Here is a 26,584-nt window from a genome sequence, read left to right as displayed (position 1 = left end):
ATTCTCACTCCAAACATACACCACATTTATTTGACTATTATTCAGCCATTAATAAGAGACTTGTGAATAGTTTCAATCTCTTTGCTACTATTAATAATGCTGCTCTGGTCATAGGTGTAAAAAATATTTGAGTTCTTTCTTTCTTTCAATTTTTAAATATATATTTCCAAGAAATAGAACTACTGGATCATAACAGCTTCATCTTTAATTTCTGAAGAATCTCCAAAGTGTTTCCATTGTGGTCACATTATTTGACAATCTCACCAAAAGTGCACTGAAGTTCCATTTTTCTACTTACTTGAACATTTATTTCCATTTGGGAAATACAAATCAAAACTATATGAAGAATCCACATCACCCTGGTAATTGTTAAGAAAATAAACAAGAAATGGTGAGGATATGAGAAAAAAAAGCCCTTATACAGAGTTAGTGGGCGTGTAAATTAGTGCAGGCACTTTGTATAACAGAATAGAGGTCCTTCAAAAAGCTAAAACCAGGACTATATGACCCAGCTATATCAGAAGTAATCAAAGTTGCCAGAGTTAAAATATGCACAGAGCCATTTTTCCTAGCATTGTGGGTAACCAGCAAGCTATGGAATTAGCCAAGATGCCCATCAATGAAAGGATGAGTAAAGAAAATACAACACAGATGCATGCACATTCGCATACATACAAGCAGTGGAGAATTATCCACCCATAAAGAACGTATATACCATATATAAATGCAGTTATACAGTAGATAATCATGTCATTTACAGGAATTGGGTGAAAATGGAGATCATCATATAAAATGAAATAAGTGACATTAAGAAAAGCACAAAGGCATAAAAGTAGAAGAGGGGTTATTTGGTAGAAGAAGGGGAGGAAAGGGGAAGGCAGAGAAAACAGGGAGTCTGAAGATGATGAAAGCATGTTATATACAGATATATAACATTAGAAATGTTATATTAGAAATGACATAATGACAATGTTAAACACACATCCATATAATAAAATATTAGAAATAACATGATAGGGCATCGCCCTGTCCCCTTTCTGTCAGGCCCAGCATAATGAAGGACACACAGCAGTAACATTACTACCTGAGAGGTTCTTTCAGCCTTGAAAATGGATAGAGAAAGCCTGAGAAATTTCATGTTCAATCAAATATTAAATCCCTCTTAAAAGCCATCAGAAATACACCAGCAACTAAAGAGGCTAGACAAATGGCTGGTATTCTCCTAAGCTGTCCTCTGGTATCGGCACTTGATGAATCCTATCCAGCTCTTCCATCAGGCATTCAGATATACAGATGGAAATAATCTAGCATTAGGGGATGGGGGAAGGGCTGTTGAATTTACCATGAATTTACAAGATGAAGTTGGCAACAAATATTAGCCTGGAGCTTTGAAGTTCCTTTTTCATCCATTCATTTAGTTCTTAAACCACGAGCCTAGGAGAAGCTGTGCTTCATGTGTTTTGGAACTTTTCTGAAATTTATAGAAATGAGCAACAGCACTATTCAGTCATCATTAAATGAATATTAGTTTACTGTATGAAAGATTAGAACATTATATGCTAGACCTTTAACAGGTCCTGAGACCTTGGCACAATTTTAGAGGCACCATTCTGATCTTAGAATCCAGCACAAAGACCCCATTACTTATTGGAATGTGAAGAATGACCTAGTCTATAGTTCTAAGATCCAGAAAGACCTAAATGTACTATCCTTGCTATTTGGCTTCTGTAGTTTTGCTTCTTGCTACTGTTCTTGCTAACCAAAGTGAGCTGCATGATTTGGACAAATTCTTCATGCAGCAACTGGCCAGCAATATACACTTTCTATTTGGCTTTAAGAGAGTGTGTGTGTGTGTGTGTGTGTGTGTGTGTGTGTGTGCGCGCGCGCGCGCGTGCAGGGCAATACTTTGTACTTACTTCACAACAGAGCTACATCTCCATTTATACTGTAAATGATCCTAATATTCAAAACTTTTGCAAATTTAGTGATTCATGCTCTCAGAATAATAATCTGGTCCTAAAATCCCTCATTGAGATTGCAGGTACTGCTGCTCCAGGTGAGAACCTGGAAGCAATTCTACAGCTAAATCTAACATGCATGGAAACTAGACAGTACCAACATGCCCTTGGCATGATCAAGACCCTCTCTTGAGACTTCAGCTGCTACACTAAGGACATGAGGTCCAGCATGGTGGTGCCTGTCTTTAATCCCAACACCCAAAAAGTTGAAACAGGAAGATCTTTGTGAGTTCAAGCCCAGGCTGGTCCACACAGTGAATTCCAGAGCAGCCAGGGCTACACAACAAGATTCCATGAATGAACAAAAAATGAACAGAGGTGAAAGAAAAATGAATAAAAAAGAGGGTGAAAGGAAGAACAGAAGGAAGTAGGGGAGCACACTAATGTTGTGTCACAGATGATTCCTCAGATGTCAGCAGTGATGGTTGATCTGGAAGATGAGGACTGGGCAAATGATAAGACGCCAACTGTGACAGCAGCACAGTCCCCGGGAAGACTGATGCATGTTTTGTGGGTTTGGTAGAAAAGTTGTTCTGCCCATGATCAAGGAAGACACCATGAAAATGTTTCAAAACAGCGACAAAATGCCGGCATGCAGGATGAATGGCCTTACCTGCCATTACAAAGGGTTTCACTGTCAGTGAGAAGGAATTCTAAGATAGTAGACTTTGCTTCGTGTTGGGCATGAAGGTATATGCTTTTAAACATATTTTTGTTTTCCCTTTCCTCCAGGATCCTTATCCATTCCAAGAATAAGGGAAGTAGCGCAAAATGCTATAGGACAGAGGGCTACAGATCCTGGGAGTGGTTTCTAAAAGAACTTCAAAGGTTTCTGCAGTTCTTCTCTAACTTATGGGAAAATGGAGAAACACCAGGTATGTGCTCGGGAGCCTGCTACTCTCATTAACTTCACGAAAGACTTTCTCAAGTGACTACTTACTCTAAACTTGGATAATCTAGTGAAACGTGTGTTCCATTATGCTACCTAAGCTTCAAGAGCTTGAGCCAACAACCAGGATTTACTGTATGCGGAACAGATCTATACCACCTGGTAGATACAGCAGGGAATCAAATCTTTGCTGGCATGGAGCTGAAATTGATGAGACTGATATTTAAGAGGGACTCTAAACTCCACAATTTAAGACATATTTTAGCTGGGCACAGTAGCATGTGCCTGTAAGCCCAGCACTCAGGAGGCTAAGCAAGGCCCCAAGTTTGAGGCCAGCTTGGGCCTGGGATTCATAGTGAGCTCAAGGCCAGCCTGCACTCTATAGTGAAAGTCATCTTGTTTATCCTTCTAATCCTGTTGAAATGAATGTTATGTAATTAATCCCCCTTCCTTCCCTTAAACAGAGAAAACTGAAGCTTGAAACTTTTTATTAACTTGGCCCAAATCAAATAGCTAGTTATAGGGTAGAACTTAAATTCTTATTTTAAAAATATTTCTTTCATACCAAATATATTATCTCCCTAATACAAGCAACTGAAAAATATTCTTTTTTTGATCAATATAATAAACACCAGGTCATAAAGTATAACGAGGCTGGGAGCCTGTCCGTGTCATAATTATTATAGCCATTAGTCTCTTCAGACAGGACTATGAAAACAGTATAATGAATTATTTATAGTAACTTCACACCAAAGATAACACTATTTTCTGACCTTGCTGTGTACCACTTTCTTCCAAGATTAAAACCTTCCATCTTAGAGGAAAGAGTTAAGACACATAATGGGGAAGGGGAGTTGAATTAAGATACTCCAAGGCACTGGTTCTCAACCTGTAGGTCATGACCCCTTTGGGGGCTGAATGAGCCTTTCATAGGGGACACATACCAGATGTCTTACATATTAGATATTTACCTGATGATTCGTAACAGTAGCAAAACTATAGTTATGAAGTAGCAACAAAAATAATTTTATGGTTGGGGGTCACTACAACATGAGGAACTGTATTAAAGAGTCACAGCATTAGGAAGGTTGAGGACCACTGGTCTAAGTTGTTCTTGAACCAGGGGCTGTAAATGCTTACAGAAGGCAACCAGCTAACACAAATGAATGAAGTTGAGTCAAAAAAAAAAGTCAATTTCCAGGAATATAATTTGTAAACTGTGTTTTCCAGGTATTAACAATACACAAAGCAACAAACATACTGGAGTTTACAGGTTAATCTGGGGTTCATGGGTTAAACACTTGAGTTTAAAAACAGACAAGTGAGGATGGGAGAGACCGCTCAGTGGTTAGGGTGCCTGTTGGTCTTGCAGAGGTCTTGCCAGCACCCACATGGCAGCTTATAGCTTTCCATCACTTCAGTTCCAGGGGGTCCAATGACCTCTTCTGGCCTACTTAAACAGAAGGCACATGTGTAGTGTAATACATGCACAAAAACATACACATACATAAATCAAAAGTGAACATTTCTTTAAAAAAAGACAACTGGGGCTGGAGAGATGGCTCAATAGCTAAGAGTGCTTGCTGCTCAGTCTTGAGGAGCAGAGTTCAAATCCCTGCACCCATGCCCGGTGGCTCACAATTGTCTGTAACTCCAGCTGCAAGGGTTCAGCGTCTTCTTTTGCCTTCCATAGGCACTTGCACACACACATATACATACATTCATATAAACACAAACACACACACAATAATGTTTAAAAAACAGACAACTGCCAGGCTTGGTGGTACATGTATTTAATCTTAGCATTCAGGAAACATAGGCAGGTGGATCTGTAAGTTCAACACCAGCCCGGTCAACAGTGACAACTTGTCTCAGAAAAAATAAGGAAGGAAGGGGGAGAGGGAGAGAGGGAGGGAGAGAGAGAGGGAGGAAGGGAGGGAAGAAAAAAGAAAACAAAAACCTAGAAAAGCTGATATCATAGCACATACTTTTAATCCCAACATTTGGGAGGCAGAGGCAGGCAGGTGGATCTCTGGGAGTTCCAGGCTAGCCTGGTCTACAGAGTAAGTTCCAGGAGAGTCAGAGCTAATAGTGAGACCCTGTCTCAAAAAAGTAAACCACCACCAACAAAAACCCAGACAATTTCAATCGTTACATTTAAAAAACAAAAGACACTCTCCTTAGAATGAGAAGCCTGATGCTCTTAACTGCTAGGAGGTCTTCATGTTATTTCTAATATAATGTGAGGTACAGGGCTAGAGACAGCTCAACAGTTAAGGCCACTGGCCTCTTCTAGGCGACCTAGGTTTGAATCCCAGCCCTCTCCAGATAGCTCACAACCATCAGCTAACTCCAGTCTCATGGGAGCAGGTATTTGTTTCTGCCTGCTCCCGTCTCCTTAGCACCAGGATTACGGGCATTCACCACCACATTTGGCAGGTTTATCCAACACACAAAACTCAGGTATTTGTAGATTTAATAACAGGCTGCTATTTTCTTGTTTCCTTTCCTTCCCCCTTTCTTTTCTTCTCTTTTTGATTTTATGACACAGGCTTTTGCTATGAGCTCTGAATGACTCAGTCCTTGCTGTTTAGCCCAGAGTATCCTCAAATTGCCAACAATCCTCCTGCCTTCATCCATCAATGCTGAGATTAAAAGCACATGCCACCACAGCTGATTTTACATCAAAAATCATTATTATTCTTTCTCTTTTTGGTTTTCAAGCAAGGTTTCTGTGTAACTTTGGCTACCATGGAATTCACTGTCAACCAGGCTGGCCAGGAACTCAGATCTACCTGCCTCTCCAGAGTGCTGGGATTAAAGGGGTGCACCATGACCACCTGGTATATCAAAAGTCTTAACACGATAGTTGTATCTAAATACAACTCAAGTGTAGCATGAATGTTCTTCAGCTGGATGCATGGCTAAAACCGAATAAATTATGAGCCTCAACTTTCTTTTCTGACTCATGAGTCTAGCACCAGCCTCTTGAGGTCCTTGGTAGGATCCATTTCCTTACAGGTTACTGAACAGAGTCCCAGGTTTTCCTTCCCTACTTGCTGGGTCAGAAGCTGCCCTCAGTTTCAGAGCCTGAAATTCTAACAAGATTCCAGATGGTGCACTGCTGTAGGTCCAGACCACACTTCACGATTCACTAGCTGAGAGGAAGCTAAGTGTACAGCGCTGCGGGTAGTATTTATTATCTTCTGTAGCGCCTTAAGAAGCTTCACAAATAACTGAACATCTGGGCATTATTTACACCACAAATGTTCACCCACCATCTTTAACAGACAAAACAACAGTTTTCTATCTTCACAAATGCTTCTTTATGGTATCATTTCTACTGTACCCAACAGAAATTATTTAAGAAAACCACTGCCTACAGGAGCCTTCTGCATATTTTCACTCAATAAATCACTGCATCCCATGGATGCATCACTTACTCCTGTCTGTATTAAAACACAGACATGTGAATCCCAAGCCAGTTTAGAAGTGCTTTGCAGTACTGCTTGTACCCCTTGTTTTGAAATGGTCTCAACAGTAGTCTTTCAGCAGCCACATCCACATTTGATTTGCACACATGGGAAACTTGGTCACACACACACACACACACACACACACACACACACACACACACACACTCAGTTTTCTTATTTTTAAGTCTATGATCTTCTTTTTGTGATTTACTGAGCTTTTTGTGCTTTTTGGTTTATTGAGATAGGGTGTAACGCCATAGCCCAGGCTGGCCTCGAATTTACAGCAAAGCTCTTATTTCAGAGTCCCAAGTGGTGGGAGTGCAGATGTAAGCCACCATGCCCAGTTCTAATTATTGAATATTGTAATTCAGAAGACAGAACCCAAGGGCTTTGTACAAGCTAACAAATACAAATACTACACCATGGAGATATAGCAACATCAGAAGTATGTGACTCTTCTTGCATAACTTTATTTTACTTTACACTGATATGAGTATACTATTTCAGTCATCAACACTATTGTTTTAAAAGTATAGTCACAATAACTAATAACGAAATTATCTATTTCCATGTGATAAATTAACCCCAAAACTCAGTGGCTTCAAATAACATTTATTATTTCAATAGCACCTGCGTTGTCAGGCTACAATCAAGTCACCAAGGCTTAATGGGAAGTATCCACTTCTAAGACCATACCCAAAGTGTTGGCAGGATCCAGCTTCTTGCAGACTGATGTTGAAGGCTGATGTTCCTCACTTGGTGATGCTGCAGGCTGCCCCATGTTTGTTATCATGTGAGCCTCACCACGGGGCACATGTGCTCACACGGCAGCTTGCTTCATCAGAGTAATCGAACAATGAGGGGAAGAGGCAAGGAGAGGGGGGAGGAGAAGACACAGGTGGTAGCATTTTATAATCAAATTATATTATAACTTGGAAACACTTCATGGCTTTGTTGTAGTCTGATCATTAAAAATAAGTAACTAGATCCAGCCAACATCAGAGGTGGGAAGAGATACATAGTTATTAAGATATAAACATCAGAAGATGATCACTGAGAGTCAATAGATGATTTTATTAATGATGAGTAGCAAGCCCTTTGTGTCACTATACCAAGAAGACACCATGGAGGGAGAGATGCAAATAAACGAATGCCTTGTAGCTGACCAAAAGGATATTGCTTCAACCTGTGGGTCACAACCCCTCTGGGGGTCACATATCAGATATTCTACATATCAGATATTTGCATTATGAGCCCTAACAGTAGCAAAATTACCATTATGAAGTAGAATGAAATAATTCTGTGGTTGGGGCCACCACACAGTGAGGACCTGTATTAAAGGGTCACAGCATTAGGGAGGTTGAAAACCACTATGGTAAAAGATCTGATATGTTGACAATAATGGAAATGTCTAAATTTGGGGGGCAACATTTCATAATTGTTAGATGTTGACTACAAATTTTAATTTCCTGAACAATAATGTGTTCATATAAATGACAGTACAAAATCAGAATCATCCAAGTAGATTCCTTACTATTTAGTCCAAACACATTACTTGACTTCAAACCCTAAGGAACACTTAAGTTGTTCAGAGAAAACAATGTTCATTCTCCCTCTGCCCCTCCAAAAAGTTTAAGACTTCATAATGGTAAATTTGCTACTGTTATAAATAATAATGTAAATATGAAAGCCAAACAAAGGTATGGATAATGCAAAATTATATGCCCAGGTGACCTATGGGCTACCAGGTAGCAAGCTCTGCCCTAACCTTTGTAATGGGCTTTAGGTATGGTATGCATATCTTGGTCCTGCTACTTCCGCTGACCATGGCCCTAGGCTTATGAAAAGGGCCAGAGAAAAAGTCCTTAGGAATCATACTGTTTGGGTTTTTTTTATTATTATCAACCAGAATAATGTTGTAATTAATTAATTCCACTGTTCACATTTTTTAGCACAAATCGTCTGGCACAAAGTAGGTACTCAAAAATGCTAAATGAACTATAAAGGAATTAGAATCCTAATATGAAAAATAGAATATGATGCTAGAGAATGAATAACAGACATGTAAAAATCATGCACACCAAGCCATACAAAATTTGAAGCCTAAGAGGGAGAAAATTGTGGGATGGCTCAGCAGGAAAAATTATTTCCCATACAAGGTTGGTAGCCTCAGTTTGATTCCTGGATCCTATAGTAGAAGGACATAACCAATTCCCAAAAGTTGTCCTCTGACCTCCATATGCAAGCAATGAAACATGAGTACCCAACAATACATATATAATTAATAATTTATAAATCACAATCATCCAGGGAGGTGGTGCACATCTTTAATCCCAGCATTCAGGAGGCAGAGACAGGCAGTTCTCTGTGAGCTCAAGGCCAGCCTGGTCTACAGAATGAGTTCCAGGACAGCCAGGCCTACATAGTAAGAACCTGTCTCAAAACAAACAAACAAATAAATCCTAATCATAATAAAATCTAAGTATGAAGTGATATATGTTCCATCAACTTGGCACACAAGTTATTTTGCGTAAACTAACAGTAGATGGTATTTATATGTACCTTATGATGATATAGTACTTTATTAAATTAAATAGTGAACACTCAAAGTCTGTGGTATGGCTTTTATTGCTATTCTCATCTTCCAGACATGGCTAGTAGAAAAAAGAAGAACAAATTGTGTGGTTCAAAAATCAATGATGTTAGACATTATTTTACATAAACTAAATAGAAGAAAACATATTCTAAAGTAAGTAAAATGAAGCCATAACATTCAACTATACTTTTGAGATAAAGACTTTGATGCCAAGTAGAAGGTTCACATCTTAGCCCACTCATGTTATAGCAGTACAATGAGGCCAACAACTAGACTGAGACTACTTTCATCTTATCTATAAACATGGGGATTCTGAGGACTAAATGAGCTATATGCATGGTACCCAGCCTGTGTAATAGCTATTATTACCAAATAGGATTATATACTGTAAATACATACATACATACAGAGAGAGAGAGAGAGAGAGAGAGAGAAAGAATGAACTAGAAAAACAGAAAAACAATGAGAGAAGAAAGTAAAAGTATCATTCACTTTAGCTGAATTTTTTTCTTTAAAAAAAAAGAATGTTTTAAGATATTCTTATTTATAAATAAGGCTGTTTTGCCTGTACACATGTGTACTCCAGGTATGTGCCTGGCGCCCTTCCGAAGATTGTAGGGAGTGGTTCTGATGCCAAGGTTCTTGATCCATCAATAAAGATGCTGGAGGATGATGAGCTATGCAGAATAGGCAGGACTTCTGGTCCCTGTAGGCAAGCTATCAGAGGCAGTGAGAGGATTTTCCCCAAGCTTTGAAGGGAGATAAGGTGACCAGCCATGTGAGGTCTCAAGTGGAATGGCCATAGGCCATTTCCCCAGGCAGCAAATTAGAAACACAACTAAAGATGAGGGCAGTTTTGGGTTGCTGAACAAGAAGGCAACTGAGCAACTAAAGTTGAGGGCAGATTTAGGGTGCTGAACTAAGAGTACTGGGAAGGGCAGCTAGTCAAGGGAGATTAGAAACACCCAGCAATTGAGCCATAAGGCAGGTTAAAAATTAAGTTAGTCTGCCCAGAGTGGAGTAACAAAAACTACATGCTACAGAAGAGTGCATCAGAACCCCTGAAATTGGAGTTACAAGTGGTTGTGAGCTGCCATGGGTGCTGGTAAAAGAACCTGTGTCCTATGGAGGAGCAGTGCCAAATTGCTGAGCCACCTCTCTAGCACTTCGTATTGACAACTATTAAGCAAGAAGAATTTTTCTATGTTACAGTTTGAAGAACTCAGAAATGTACTGAGCTGAGACTATGCATGAAGGGACATGCCTATAATTCTAGCAATCAGGATGTTGTAGCAGGAGAATCACAAGTTTGAGACCATACTAGCTACTAGTGATTACTAGTGACCAGCTTCCTAGTCATTTTTTCCAAAGAAATTCTAGTGGACAAACTGCAGATTAGACAGTTTCCATGTGACACTCTAAATGAGGGTAGACTATCCCAATGACAGAAAGATTGGAAGGCTATCATAAATCACAGATGAGATATTAAGAGCAGTGGACAGAGACTAAGACATACCTCAAGCTCTGGGTCCAAAGCCAGGGGACAGGAATTAGAAGCCTCACTCAAAGGTGAGCCAGGTATCCCAGGACAAAAAGAAACTGGCAATCAAGCCATAGAACAAGACTACTGTTATAAGCCCCAGATCCAGTTGGAAATTTTGGTATGGCTATGACTTCTGTGCGGAAAAAAAATTCCATTTTGTCCCTCACTGCAAAGGCCAGAGTCTGTACCGTCTTGAAAGAGAGTATGTTTGAGACTAAGCTATTCTAGAAGCCTAAACACAAATAGTTACAAGTAAGAGGGCCAGCAGATGCAGTGACACAGCCAGAGTGGGATACTGCCACAGGAGACAGAAGTGGTCGTGGAGGGCATGACTGAGATGTTCAGGTGATTGGAGGATTATGGTGTGAGAGGCAATGTTGGCCCTGCCCCCTGTGGACACAAAACTGATCATCTAAGAACATCAGAGACCACGCCTATATTAGTAGACTGTTGAGCTTCTGGGGACAACTCTGTTTACTGGTTTACTGCTGGTGACACTGCTAAGTCTGAAGGTCAGATCCACCTCCACTCTAGATCTCGGCATTCTGGATAGCTTCCTCAACTCTACAAAATACTCAGCATCTCTTGACTTGAATGTTAGCCAGCCAATAGTACAGGGAGTCTTTGGAACAAGTGATAACTTGCATGGATCATAGGCTGTAAAGCTATGTGTGGCCAGCAGAGGCTCAGGAAGGCTCTATTGAACACCAAAGCCTTCATCTGTGAAGAATCATCAACACCCTGAAGGTAAGATAAAAGATTCAAACTTGACCATGTTCTCCAATGGGCAGATTCTAATACTACTAACTCTATCTGTACTCAGAAACACATCACTCCAATATATGTTCATCTTTTAAAAAATGGTTTGTCATGTTTTGCCTGCTTTTCTCCCTTTCTTTTTTATGATTAATATTATTATGTTCTTTTCAAAATGTTTTATTTCTATTATTAATTTTCCTTATTTTGTAACCAGACTGTTTTAATTGTGTTTTTTCTCTCTAGCTAATATTCCTGTCTCATTTTCCCTTTATTGTGTGTAACCTTGCTTTGTCTTTTGAGTCCTACTCCTTATCCATAACTGTTTTTTTTTTACTTTTATAATAAAGGTGTATTTACTTAATGTATGTGAGTACACTGTAGCTGTCTTCAGACACACCAGAAGGGGGCATCAGATACCATTACAGATGGTTGTGAGCCACCATGTGGTTGCTCAGGCCCCTCAGCCATCTCTATTAATTTTTAACTTCATACCAAACAATATTATTTCTGGACTTTTGCTTTATGGTTATTGTTTGTATATAAGATGAGTTTAATCAGTCTTAAGTGTATTTTAAATTAATTAATTAATTATTAGTGTGTGTATGTATATAGGTGTGTGTGTGTGTGTGTGTGTGTGTGTGTATTCCACACTTCTATGTGGAAGTCTGAGGACAGCCTATGGGAGTACTGGAGTTGGTTCTCTCCTTCCACCATGTGGGTCCTGGGACTGAGCTCAGTTGTCAGGCTCACAAAGCTTGTAAGTGTATTTTTCAATGTGATTTTTGCCTGGCATTGTTACTATTTTAGCAGTTTCTTTTCTCCTTTCTGAGTGGTACTGACAACAGAGCATGCAAGGAACAGCTGCTCCTTAAAAGGGTACTCAAATAAAACCATATGCGACCAGGCAGTGGTGGCACACGTTAGTCCAGCACCCTGGAGGCAGAGGCAGGTGGATCTCTGTGAATTCAAGGCCAGCCCAGTCTACAGAGAGAGTTCCAGGACAGCCAGGGCTTTACATAGAGAAACTCTACCATAAAGCAAGTCTTTAACAAATACAGAAGAATCAAGATAATCTGTTATATCTTACCAGATCATAGTGTAACAACTATGTAGAAACTGACAGCAAAAGAAACAACAGAAATTATACAAATGCATAGCGATTAGACAACACAATTTTTTAATTTGTATATTGAGAGTCTTGTTATGTAGAACTATGTAGACCTGACTATCCTGGCATCTGCTATATACCCAGGCAGGTCTCACCTTCAGAGTAATCCTCTAAGATCAACCTCTCAACCGCTGCAGTTACAGACATCGATACCTGATTTAATAACACACTTTTGGATGAAAACTGGATCATGGAAGAAATTACTGAGGAAATAGTTTTTAAACCCTAGAATAAAATAAAAATTAAATATAACTTTGGGAACATACCAAAGGTTCTCTGAGCTCTACATATGCACTATGGCATATATGCATCCAGACACATACACAATAAACAGTCATAAATAAATGTATCTATGTTAAAAATAAAAAGCTAAATTAAACTCCTAAGTCATGTGAATGACATATCAAAATTAGGTGGAGAAGATGTAAATAATTTTAACAGATTTATAAAATGCAACAAAACTGAAGCAGTAACAAAGAGTCTTCTATCCTAAAATACCAAGGCTGGACAGACCAATTCTGTCATACTCTTTAAAGATTCACTTATTTATAATGTACACAGTATTCTGCCTGCATATATAGCCCTATGCCAGTAGAGGGCGCCGGATCTCATTTTAGTTGGTTGTGAGTAGAGGAAATTGAACTCAGGACCTCTGAAAAAGCAGTCAGTCAGTGCTCTCAAACTCTGAGCCATCTCTCCACCCCAACACCGAAGATCTCCAAACTAAAATTTAAAGGATCAGGAAGAAATTCATTTGTATGAAGGCTGTATTTCTGATGTCAAAACCATATAAAGATACAGCAAAAAAGAAACTATAGACCCAAGTCCATCATGAACATTGATACAAATTTTTTTTTTGCTTTTGTTTTGTTTGTTTTATTTTTTGAAACAGAGTTGTAGCAGCTGTGGCAGTCTTGGAACTTGTTCTGTAGGCCAGGCTGGTATCGAACCCACATAGATCCACCTGCCTATGCTGTGATTAAAGTCATGGACCACCACACCACAAATGCAAAATTTTTCAACAAAAAACTTGCATTCTGAATTCAACAACACATAAGAAAATACCACTGTAAGCTGAACACAGTGGTGCACACCTTTAATCCCAGCACTTGTAAGGCAGAGGCAGGTGGATCTCTGTGAGTTTGAGACCACTCTGTTCTACACAGTGAGTTCCAGGACAACCAGAACTACACATTAAGACCCTGTCTTCACTCCCACAACTCCCACCAAAAAAAAGAAAGAAAGAAAAGAAAAAAAAGATAATACTGTCAACTTGGATTCGTTCCAGGGATGCAAGAATGGTATACATATACAAATCAATAAATGTAATATATGTAATATAGCACACAAACAGACTTGAGGATACAAGTCACATGCTCATTACAGAGATCCAGAAAAGGCAACATCATTTCATGATAAAATCCCCAAAGAAACTAGATGTCTCCGAGAGGCTCTGTCAGCACCTGGACTGAGCTTGGAGACCCCAGTGGAAGATTTAAGGCAAGGACTGAAGGAACTGAAGGGAATTGCAGCCATATAGGAAGAACAACAGTTTCGACTAACTGGAGCCCTCAGAGCTCCCAAAGTATACTTGGGTTAGTCTGTGGCTCTGCTACATATGTAGCAGAGAACTGCCTTATATGGCATCAGTGGGAGGGAGGTGGGTAGGGGAGCACCTTCATAGAGGCAAAGAGAAGACAATTTTAAATATTAAAATAAAATGTACAGTAAAATTATAACAAATTTTATAGCAGAGAAATTTAAAATATTAAAGAGACAAATAATTTAAAATATTAAAATAAAATATATACCAAAATTATAATAGGAAATGTTTAAAGTATTCGTTTTAAAATCAGGAACTAGAAAATGGTGTTCCCACTATCTCTGCCCTTATCCAGAACATTTCAAGTGTTAGCCACAGCAAAAAAGCAAAAGAGGGCTGGAGAGATGGCTCAGCAGTTAAGAACACTGGCTGTTCTTCCAGAGGTCCTGAGTTCAATTCCCAGCAACCACATGGTGGCTCACAGCTATCTGTAATGGGATCTGATGCCCTCTTCTAGTGGGTCTAAAGACAGCAACAGTGTACTTACATTAAATAAATAAATCTTTTTTAAAAGGCAAAAGACAAAAGTATGAAAGGAAGAAGTCAAATTAACCGCATTTGTAAACATTAAAGACACCACCATAAAACTTAGATCTACTAAGCTTTCACTAAAGTAGGAAGATAGCAAAAATCAACATACAATAGTCAGTACTGTTTCTGTGTGTTAATGAACATTTTGAAAAAGAACTCCAGAAAAAAATAGACAAATCTTATTCTCAATAGCCCTTAAAAGCACCTAGGAATAAATCTAACCAAAGAGGTGAAATATCCCTTTAATAAAAAGTTTAGCATGCTGAAGAAATTGAAGACATTAGAAGATAGACCACTCATGCTCATGGATTGACAGAATCAAGACTATGACAACTAGGCCTACAAAATGATTCACATGATAGAAGTGTGTGCCACCAAGCTGTGGACTACAATGTCCTGCCAAGCCTGCAGTCATCCCTATGGCCCAAATGGTGGAAGAAGATAACTGACTCCTACTATTTGTTTTCTGGCACACGTGTATACACACACACACACACACACACACACACACACACACACACACACACACCATTTGTTTACTTTTGTGTATTTTTATGTGGGTAGGTGTATATGTGCCATGGCATGTGTGTGCAGTTCTCACCGTGTGTGTGTGTGTGTGTGTGTGTGTGTGTGTGTGTGTGTATGAAATGTGAACATGGCCTACTTCTGAAAGCAATCGACACATCTGATTTAATGTAGTCCTATAAAAATTCCAGGGCTGGAGAGATGGCTCAGTGGTTAAGAGCACTGACTGCTCTTCCAGAGATCCTGAGTTCAATTCCCAGCAACCACATGGTGGCTCACGACCATCTGTAATGGAATCTGATGCCCTCTTCTGGTGGGTCTGAAGCTAGCGACAGTGCAGTCACACACATAAATAAGTAAATCTTTTAAAAATTCCAAAGACATCCTTGATAGATATAGAAAAGGTCTAAGATGAATACAGACCCATGAAGACCAGGAATGGCCAAAGCAATCCCAATCAGTAAGAGTAGTGCTGAAGTATCCTGTTACCTGACTTCATGTTATACCACAGACACAGAATAACAAATACAGCATTAGCTTGGGCACAAAACCAGATACACAGACTAGTGGAATGGAGTAAAACTCATGCAGTTACAGGATCTTGATTCTCAACAAGGTACTAGAAACATTCACTGAAGAGAATGGTAGAAAACCTGCATATCCAAAGATAGAAGAGTGAAACTAGAGCCCCATCTTTCATCCTGCACAAAAAAAAAATAGCTCAGAATGATCAAAGAACTCAAGAGCCAACACTCTAAAACTGCCACAGGGTGCGGGGCAGGGGAACACTTCAAGAGATAAGGGCTTTCTCAAAGGCTCCAATATTTATGAGAGGGGTTAAAGTGCTGCCAAATGGCATTGCACAGAATTAATGTCCCTGAACAAGAAGGAACAACAGAGAAGAGTCAGCCTGCAGAATAGATGATCTTTGCAGCCATACAACTGATAGGGGATTAATGCCGGGAGTATATTATAAAAGTAAAAACATAAAAATTAACCTCTTCCCTAATTATCTAACTCATAAGCAATTGGCTATTGACTAGATAATTCTAAAAATTACAAACAGCCAAAACATGTTTGAAAAATGATCATCATCCTTAGCTGTCATAAAACCTACACTGAGACCGAATCCCACTCTATTCAGCCATTCTGAATAGAACACAAAAAATAGAAGATATAGATAAAGACGAAAATCTGGGCGTGGTAGCACATGCGCTTATCCTGAGCACTTTAGGCCTCAGCAGGGAGATCTCTAGGAGTTTAAGGTTATCCTGGTCTACAATACATATTGAGTTACAAGCCAGCAAAGACCCTGTCTCAAATGTAACCTTGGCCACTAATACCACCACCAAGGAACTTGATAGAAATATATAGTTTGGGCATGGTGATGCATGCCTTTAATGCCAGCCCCATGGAGGTGGGTAAGGATGCAGTGGGGAAGAGGAGGAAGCCTAGGCTGGGCATGTAGCTCAGCTGGTAGAGCACTTCCCTGGCACACACGGCCTTCAATTTGATCCCCAGCACCAAATAAACCGAGTGTGGTGGTACACACATTGATTTCCAGTACTGGGGAGGCAGAGTTGGTGAGTTTGGGTCAGGTAGAGCTATACATATCAAGATACTGTCTTTAAAAAAAGTCATGGAGAGGGAGTTCAAGGATATCCTTGGTTACATAAGAGTATGAGGCCAGCCTGAGCTACAAAACACACACATACACACACACAAACACACACAAAGTGAATTATTGTATACTTCTAGCAGGAATGTAAATTAGCCCAATCAGTATTGAAATCAATATGGAGGTTCATCAACTAACTAAAACAGAACTACTATGATCCAGATATACCACTCCTGTGCATATACTCCTAAGTAATCTAAGTCAGCATACCACAGACATCTATACATCCATGCTTATTGAAGCCAAGATATGCTGTGATCCTGAAAGTTCATCAACAACTGAATGGATAACAAACATGGTGGGTGAGAGAGAGTGCGTGTGTGTTATACACACATGCATGAGCATACAGTATAGTTTTACTCAGAGACAAGAAGAAAATTATGTCATTTTCAGAAAAATTCATGCAACACAAGTTCATATTAAATGAAATAAGCCAGACTCAAAATACAAACATATTCTATCACATATTTTATATTTTAATATATAAATGTTATAAATTTTAAAATATTTAATATATTTAATATTATATTTTAACATCTATACCTATGTATGAGGCATGGAAGTAGAAAGGGGAATGTTTGGTGGAGAAAGAGAACTAACAGGAAATGGAAAACAAACATAGGTAATAAACAGGAAAAAAATCAAGTACCACACATTTTCTTGCATATGTAGGATCAAAAATTTTTAAATTTATGACATGAAAGCTGTATTATGCATGTATGTATTTATACATATAAATACAAATGACATGAAAACGATATTATTTGCGAAGTGGCAGGCAACAGCAGGGGTATATGTATGTGGGCACAAGTGTAGCATAGTTCATGTGTGGACACACACATACACATATACAGGTGTAACACAAATAAATAAATGTAATGTTTTTAAAGGTCACAACAGAAGGCAAGGGAGAGGGTTTAGCAGGTTAATACACTTGCTGAGTCGGCTGACCTGAATTCAGTCCCCGGGACACACATGGTACATGAGAACTGATTTATCCTCTGATCTCCACACTCACAGTGGTGCACATGCACCCACATACACCCATAGCCCTCACCCCCACATAAAACCCCCTTTATGTAGCAACAGATTAAGGAATAAGAATAGTCTTTTCAAGAATAATGGTGGAAAGGAGCTAAGGATAATGGCTTAAGGGAAATGAGTAACATTGGTTTATATTTTAAAGATTATTATGAGATAAGGGACATAGCTCAAGGGAAGTGTGCTTACCTACATGTGTGATTTCAGGTTTCACCAGTAGACACACACACACACACACACACACACACACCTCAATTATTTTGCATTGAAAGGGATTGGTACTTCTGAATTCCTCAACAACACTGTGTGAGTCACTTGGCAATCAGCTACCACATTTGTCTTGGACTGGCAGGCCTGTGGATTTCAGCACTGCTGGCACAAACACGATGCTCAACAATTCTTACTGCTTCTTTGCACTTAGTCAAGAAAAGCACACAAGCTTACACAAAAATGATCAAAAAGAAGGAAATGGCATGGGATCCTTAAGAAGGACTAAGCAATAGAGATCTAAAAGCAATGAGTTTTATCTCTCACTTACCAGAGCCCACTCTGCCTCCAAAGAAAATTACTGGACCCGGGTTTTGGTTCATCGATACAGTATGTACCTACCGTGAATAGGTACTAATCCACAGCACCAAAATATTTTTAAATCACTTCTTGTTTTTTGTTTGTTCGGTTGGTTTGGTTTGGTTTGGTTTGGCTTTGATCCTGGGGAGTAAACTTAATCTTCCTTGTTCAACACTGAGCTGTATCCCCAATCGCCATTTTACCCCTTTGCCCTTCAGCTCTTTAACTGTAAAATGGGGAGAATAATGTGCATCTTGCAAATCTGTGAGGATTAAACAAGACACTGTTTAAAAGGTATTTTATACCCAACTTAGTATTCAAGAAGTGACAGTGATTGTTACTCTTATGATCATGTCCGTCTAGAAGAGCCTTGGACTTGTCAGGGTCTGGATGACAGGATTAGTAAACAACCAGGAGGCACACCAGCCATTTCCTTCCTGAAGGAGGAAAGCACAAAATGACACGTGCATCTGGTCAGATGTCTCACTCTGGTTAGTCATGTACCACCAACATGATTTCTGGCACAATCAAGTTTTCTGGCTTTTCAGCGATCCATTTAGCCTCCTTTGAAAACATAGCTGAGAAGCAGAGCACTTAATGTGCTGGTTATCTTTTTGCTCTTTTACAATAACTATTCAATGAAGCTTTCATTCTCCTGCATCGCACCACATTATCTCCCGAGTCACAGTCTAAACCTAATTTAAGTCGTTCTGTGTCTGAAACCCTTTGGAGAACAAGAGATCAAGAACTCAAAGGGTAGTAAAATGTCTTGCTACTGGTTGTTTTCACGTACAAAAGTGTACTGAGCAAATACCTGTAACAAATGAAATTACAAAATCATGTAAAGACTAGACATCAAACATGTCTAAAGCTAAACAGACAACTCAACACTTTCTCAAGTATTTAATCCTGCCACTTCTATATTCTCTATTAAAAATGAAAATGAGACTTGAAATAATGGCTCATCCTACCTTCTTAAACTATAAAGAACAAAACCAAGGGACAATGGTAATCCAGATTTTGTTCTGAAGCACTAATATTCAAATAAAAGAAATGCTACACATGCAAATCACCCATGTGAAAAAATTGCTACCTTCAGGACAGACCGCAGCTCTGAAAAGGCAAGAAACAGTTATTGACCCTTACCCTTCTGTGCCTGTGCCACAATCCTACATATTCTTCATCCCTCCAACAACAAAAGTCACTGATCACAGCCAAGAGAACTCACTGAGAATATCAACACTATTTGTATTTCTGGAGTTAGTTTTAAGTCAGTTTACATTTGTCTTATTTTCTGTACATGCATGTGTCTTCACAGAATCCAGAATAGAGTATTAGCTCTCAAGAGCTGGAATTACAGATAGTTGTTGTGAACTGAACTTAGGTTCTGTTCTCTTCATTTTTGTTATTAATTTATTCATTTATTATATGAGTACACTGTGTCTAACACACCAGAAGAGGGCATCAGATCCCATTACAGATGGTTGTGAGCCACCATGTGGTTGCTGGGAATTGAACTCAGGACCTCTGGAAGAGTAGTCAGTGCTCTTAACCGCTGAGCCATCTCTCCAGCCCTACATTTGTTTTTTATGACATGTCTCAATATGAAGTTCAGAACTGCCTCAGGCTCCATAAATACTGGGACAAGATGTGTACGCCATCATACCTACCGCACTAAATCTTTTTAGAAGTCACTCCTCCAGTCTCTTTTCTTAGGATCTATCTGAGCCATGATCTTTTATGGATTGATGTGATATTTTCTTACAGTTGGCTGACCTGGTTATCTGATATTACCAGGTTGACCTCAAACCCCAAGGCTCAAGCCATCCTCCTGCCCCAGCCTTTTGAGTAGGTGGAATTACACAGGCATACAGGGATGCCCATGGCCACTGTTGAGATTTTTTAATGAGACTGCACCATGTATGATGATGAACTCAACTCTTGTGATCTCAGCACTTCAGAGATGGGAGGCAGGAAAATGAGGAAGAATTTAAGGTCAGCCTTGGCTATATATCAAATTCAAGGGTAGCCTAGGCTACATTGAGAACCTGCCTCAAAAAAAAAACCCTAAGCTAAATATGACAAAATATATTCACAGTTGGTTCTCAAATTTCTTGACTGGTGGAGAATATGAATAAACCACAAACCTACAGTGTTCCTTTCTCCTGCCAACCAGCAATCAAAACCTATTCAGAAAAAATATTTGTAAATATGCCATAAATACACATAGCCGACTCAGAGCACACAAACAGGCTGCTTCAGGTCCCCATGCCCTTACCCACTATCTGTAGTATTCTTATACCTCTTTGTGGCCAATCTGTAAAGGCCAGAATTTCACTTGCTCACTAAGAAATCACCACACCCTCTGTAAATAAGCTACATTTTTCATCACAAGCAATTTTTACACAGGGTCTCTGGGATTTAGTTTTCAGTCTTTACTAAAGCCTGACCCTACTGGAGAGCCCTTACTTCTGAATTTTCTGCAGGCAGCTCAGTACTTACCCTACAACAAGCACTCAGTAATGGAATAACACAAATGAATAAACCAACCCTGTTTTTATTCAGGTGCCAATAAGGTATTCCTTCCAGTGTGGTAATAATCTGATCACAGTGCCTATTCGAAAGATTCATCTCTGAACACAGCTGTTAAGAGCATGAGCTATGGAGTCAGATTGCAAGGACAGCAAGCCCAAGACCCTTAGCTCTCTCCTTTATTACTATACCATCTGGGCAAGTGCGTAAAGCTCTGGGTCTGAGTTTCCCCGTTTGGAAAACCGGGGTCATACTGCTTCATTTGCTACTGTAAAGATCCAATGGGAATGGTAAAGCACTTAAGGGCTGCAGATGGAAATACAATTAGTACCATATTTTCCCAACACCACCCTCAGCCCCCTCAAAAAAAAAAAAAAAGGAAAACCCTGCCCCACTAACATAGTCATTGCTAGTGCCAACAGTCAAGCTGCCAGTAATAGCAGGATAAAAAAATAACAGGGTAAAAAAAATTCCTAAAGGCTGGGTGGTGCCACTCAAAACGACTTGGAAGCAAAGACTGTAAGTGAATCTGCTTTAAAATGTTCAGTAAGGAGAACCGGCAAGTGGGGCTTTGTTAGTTATATTTTAAGTTAGCTCATGATTACTTTGCATGCATGGTGTCAGGAGATTGAAGCAAGGGCCTCCTGGTTAGTAAGGACACGCTACCAAGAATCGATGCCCCCAGCCCATTGCTGGCTTGTCAGATTGAAAAAAAAAAAGCTATAACCTATCCGGCCAAGGCACAGATTTGATGCTGCGCCCTATATGTCTAGCATAGTAGGATTCTAGGCACATTCTAGAACCATCGCAAATTTCTCTCTGTAGCAGCTCTTTCCATCTCTGTTCCCTCCTTACTCTGCCAGCTGCCACCTGTTTTGTTTCAGAATTCCGAAATATCCAAGCCTGTGAGGACATCCCCCAAAACTCTGGTTCAAAAATTGGTTTGCAGTTTCTTCCCACCTAACCCTGTAGCGCTTTTCTTTTCCTTCTTCCTGCCCACCTCCTTACTTCTCAAGCCTTGCTATTCTCTACACGTAGGAACTTGAAACCTAAGAGTATGGGAAAGCAACAGCGTAATAGCAGTGGTGCCAAGAACCGGGGATGCTGCCAAGCTTTTCCCCAGGCTCCATATACAGCGGCCCAACTACTCAGAGGCTGGACTTAGATTTAAACCCATGGAGCCTCATGAACTTGGTATTTCTTTTGGCCTCTGCCCGATTTCTTCAACCTCTTTAATTAAACAGCCGCCTCCAAAGCCCGTGAACCATTCAAAGCTAACCCGTTCTCGCAGTCTTAGGTAAGGTCTATCTTTTTCAGGAAGTTTCCCTGGACCATTTAGCCCATAGATTATCACCGCACCCACCTACCCAAACAGGTACTGTACTTAGTGAGCAGAAAACAGAATCACCATGCATATTTACACCATTAAGTAAATGTTGCGCATTTGATTTTCCAACGGGAAAAAAAATGGTGTCTCAGGGCTTTTGAAAGCCCCCCGCCCCTCCCCCCGTCTTTGAAATCCCCTACTGAGCGTGTTCATCTTCCTGAATAGTGACTCAATCAGTGAATTGTTTGGGCTAAGGCGTGCCAAGATAAAAGCATGTTGAAATGAAAAGGACTCAATAGATGGGTAAAAAAAGTACTGGGTGTCAAATAGGGGAAAATATAGAACAAAGGTGTTCGACTAACATCTGTTTTATTTGCCATGGGGTTGCAAACAGACACAGGGGAGGGAATGTCAACTGGAAAATGAAGGGGAAAAAAACATATTTCAGTTGGAGGGGGATGATAGCAAGAGAATCATGAAGACCCGAAGAAATTTTGAGTCAATCCTGCTAAAACCAACAGGTAGGCCAATTGCGTAGTAAAGGGGGTTACCGGGATGGCATGGATAGAGATACAATCATGTAGGTAAGGGAACTGGTAGGCCACATGACATGGGCACAAGTAGATAAAATGGTCGCCAGTAAGTTAGCTGATTTGAGTGGGTGGCAGGTAAGTAGGTAAATGGTTAGGTGTTATAGTCTGGAAGGAACAGGTGTGGGACATTTCATTTAAAATCTAACCCCTCCCTCACCTTGACCCGGAAGCGGATGAGTGCTAGCCTCACGCAGTGGCTCAGACAGGCAGGTGGCAGGAACCAGGCCCGCGGTGGAGGGGTGCCCTTGTTGCCCACGTGTCCCACGATCAGTTGCGCAGTCTGCCGCTCCGCCTGGCACCGACGGCCCCACTCGGCCAGTCGGTCCTTCCCCAGGCCCCCAGGGAACATGACCACCAGCTCCAGGCCGTCTCCGCCTGGATAGGCACAAGCCTGGCACAGCGCTGACAAGTAGCCCAGCATGGCATTCCACTGGCCGCCACAAACCCAATCCGTCTGGTAGCCACCATAGAGCCGCGGCAGCGCCGAGCCCGCGTCTACCAATACCCGAGCCCCAGGCAGCGGAGGGGGCGGCGGCGGATGCAGCCCTGGCGGCGCTTGGCCATGGTGGTGGAAATGGTGAGCTGGGTGATGGTGCCGAGTCGGCCCCGCGCCCCCGGAGTAAGCACCAAAGGCAGCGGGCGGGAGCGGCGGCGGCAGAGGAGCAGAGCCCCTGGTGATGCGTGGAGCCCCTGGCGCTAGGGCTGCTGGCGGCAGCTGGCGGTGCAGGTGCTGCTGCTGCTGCTGGCGCGAGACGGTGCGCGCGAGTTTGAGGAGGTCCACAGGCACCACAGCCCCGGGACAGCGCTTCTCCAGGAACTCTTGGAAGCCCTGGACGCCCATGCTTCCTCCGTGGGCAGAAGGAACAGCGGCTGCGCAAGCGGGCCAGTCGGCGATCCCCGCGCGAAGCTGGAGGCGGGCGCGTGCGCACTCCGCGGGGGGTAGGAGCGAGGGGAGGCGGGGAGAGGGTTTGAGAACGGGAGGGGCGAGGGAACGTGGGCGGGGAGGGGAGGAGACCACAGACTGGGTGCGGGCGGAGAGCAGAGGTGAGGCTGACCAGACTCAGAAGAGGCTGGGAAGATAAAAGCGATGCCAAGTCGTAGTGACTTTTCTTTTCCCGTTCCCCTCCGCTGCTCTTCTTCACGTCTTCAAAGGGGGTGAAGTCTCTGCCTTCCACCTTCGGGAGCCATGTTGCCTCGTCTTCTCTGTGATACTCGCTTTCTAGTTGGGGGAGGGGTGCAGGGGCGGGGCGGATGAGCATCCTGGGAGTTGTAGTCTTTTCCCGGATGGCCTCAGGATGCAGTCTTAGAACCAGAGAATCACCCCTGTCAAGCCTTGATGTTCATAGTGTCAGAAGCAGCAGGGCATGAAAATGTGTATATAGGATTTGCACCAGAACTCCTAGTATCCAACCGAGTTGCCTCAGAATATTGTACCACTATTCCCAGGGAAAGGAATGGAGGTGATGCATCATGGGAAAGGAAGTACTGTTGATTGGTAGAATTTGGCTAAAGTGAGCTAAAGTTCCCTGAGAGAAATCTCCCTTCCATAGAAAAGATGATGTACACAACTTTTAATGAATGGAAAAGAACACATATGAAATATAGCCACTACCATTTCTATATCAATCCACTTGTTTTTAGCTACTGTCATACTTTGAAGAGTTGTCCCCCTTACGAATGATAAAGCATTTACTTAATACAATGAATGCATAGACAAAATAAAATTGACTATAATTTGCCTCAGAATCTCTGGTCAGGGAGATTAAACACCCACTCAAATTCAACTACAACTTGGACCTTATTGGTACTCACTAAGCTATGCCATATGGTTAGGGAATTTGTTTTTCAACCTAGTAAATTTGCCCATGTGGGAGCAATTCAAAATAGCTGCAAAGGTTCTAATTTGATCACAATCTTTTGAAAAGTACTTTTCAGCATGCTTCTCCAATGAAATGTCTGTCTTCTGTAAGCTTTTAGGGCCCATTCCTTCAGCTAGAATATAGCAGAAAACAAGATCTGAAGCACAGAGTAGTTTTATCTGGCTTTGGACTTTACAGAACATGAAAGGACAAAAACCTCTGGAATGACATCAGAATGGTCCATTAGAATGAAAATGTAAACAGGTTGCAAGTTCTAGAAAAGGCTTTGTCATTAGAATAGTACATCCAGAATGGCAGGGATGGAAGACAATGTGAAAGTGTGAAAGGCAAGGCAGAAGCTTGACGAGATGAAAGATGAAGAGAATAGATCTTTTTAGTAGAACGTGCTTACTAGAGCGTTTGCCCGGCATCCCTTTCCTAGAAATTAACCCTCTCATTGTTAAATTGATAATGTTACTGCAAAAACTGTAGTCTTAGGCATGGTGGTATGTGCCGGCAATTTCAGTACTCAGGAGGGTAAAATAGGACAATCACCTTAAGTTTCAGGCCAGCCAAGGCTACCCAGTGATTTCAAAGAAGCAAGAAAGTAAATAAATCCTTTCATGTTCACATATTTTTGCAATGTCATATTATAACTAGGTGTGTTTGTTCCATCTGTAAACCAAGCATTCAGAAAGACAAGGAGGGTTGCCACAACCTTGAAACTAGTGTTTTCCAGGTCAGCCTGGGATAAGAACGAAACCAAACAAACAGTAAAGATAGAAAATTAAACCCCAACAACAATAAAAATAATTGGATCATAAGCCACTTATGAAACTGTTAGCTACAAGTGAAATACCTTTAGATACAAGATGGCACTCTGGTTCAAATGCTTGCTTTGCAAGCATAAGGATCTGAGTTCAATCCTCAGAGACCCCATTAAAAACCCTGGCTCAATGTGGTGCATTTGTCATCCCAGGGCTGAGAGTAGAGCCAAGTGTATTTCTGGGACCCGGTAGCCAACCAGCGTAGCCTAATTGATGAGTTGCAGGCCACTAAGAGACCCTGTCTCAAAAACTAAGAAGGAAGACTCCTAAAAAAATTATATCCAAGTTTTGCCTTCTGGCCTTGTATTCATGGGCATACATATGAATGCATATCAAGACACACAAGTGCACCCGTGCACACATATAAAATGTCCTTTCTGTTATTTTCAGCTTTGATACAAGCTGAGAATTAAGATGTACTCTCATTCCCCATTCTAACTGTTTTAACACCCTGTGAACTTGAGCTAAGTATGTCTAAAACTTGTATCTTTCCCTCTTAAAGGATGGTCTTCTTTAGACTTTTGCATGCACCAAGATGTGAGCTCATTACATTTGGTTTCAAAGAGAATAATCAATCCAGAAATGAGGTGTGGCAAATTACAAACCCAAAGCACATGGAACTGATACAGATGGAATTTTCTAGTATCCATTGATGGGAGTTGACACATTTTTTTAAGATACTTCAGTGAACCCGTTAATTAGGGTTCCTGGGACTCAAAAGAAAAACCCTAGATGGAGCATGAAGTTCAGTAGTGGAGTCCTTACCCAGCTTTCATTCCTCAGCACCACAAACATAAAAACGAACTGAACTGTGATCAATACAGGCAGAAATCCCTGGGCCCTGCTGACTTGCAGCAGAAGTGTCAGACCTACTTCAAGGGTTTCACTGTCTAAGAAACTGGCACCAGCAAAGTATCTACACATGTATAAGGAGTAGTAACTCCTCATGCCCCGACTCTGCCAAAAGTGCTGATTTCCCATAAATGAATCCAACTGGATTTTAAGAAACAAGTGAACAACCCCAAGGCAGATCAGGTTGTGTGTGGGGGTGG

General features: G+C 40.9%; 1 protein-coding gene across 2 annotated transcripts in view; it reads right to left on the bottom strand.

Annotated features, from left to right (window-relative positions):
• Positions 1–24,020, bottom strand: part of FAM120C (family with sequence similarity 120 member C) — a 127,784-nt gene extending 103,764 nt beyond the window's left edge. For both annotated transcript variants that reach the window (XM_080909596.1, XM_080909597.1), the window contains exon 1: positions 23,004–24,020. In XM_080909596.1, the coding sequence (XP_080765722.1) occupies positions 23,004–23,687 (684 nt within the window). In that variant the 5' untranslated portion in view covers positions 23,688–24,020. The remainder of the gene's footprint in view (positions 1–23,003) is intronic.
• Positions 24,021–26,584: the final 2,564 nt, after the last annotated feature.

The sequence above is a fragment of the Micromys minutus genome (assembly GCF_963924665.1).
Source record: "Micromys minutus genome assembly, chromosome: X".
NCBI classification, from domain to species: domain Eukaryota; kingdom Metazoa; phylum Chordata; class Mammalia; order Rodentia; family Muridae; genus Micromys; species Micromys minutus.
The sequence above is the reverse complement of the archived record's forward strand: the minus strand, read 5'-3'. Positions and strand labels throughout refer to the sequence as shown.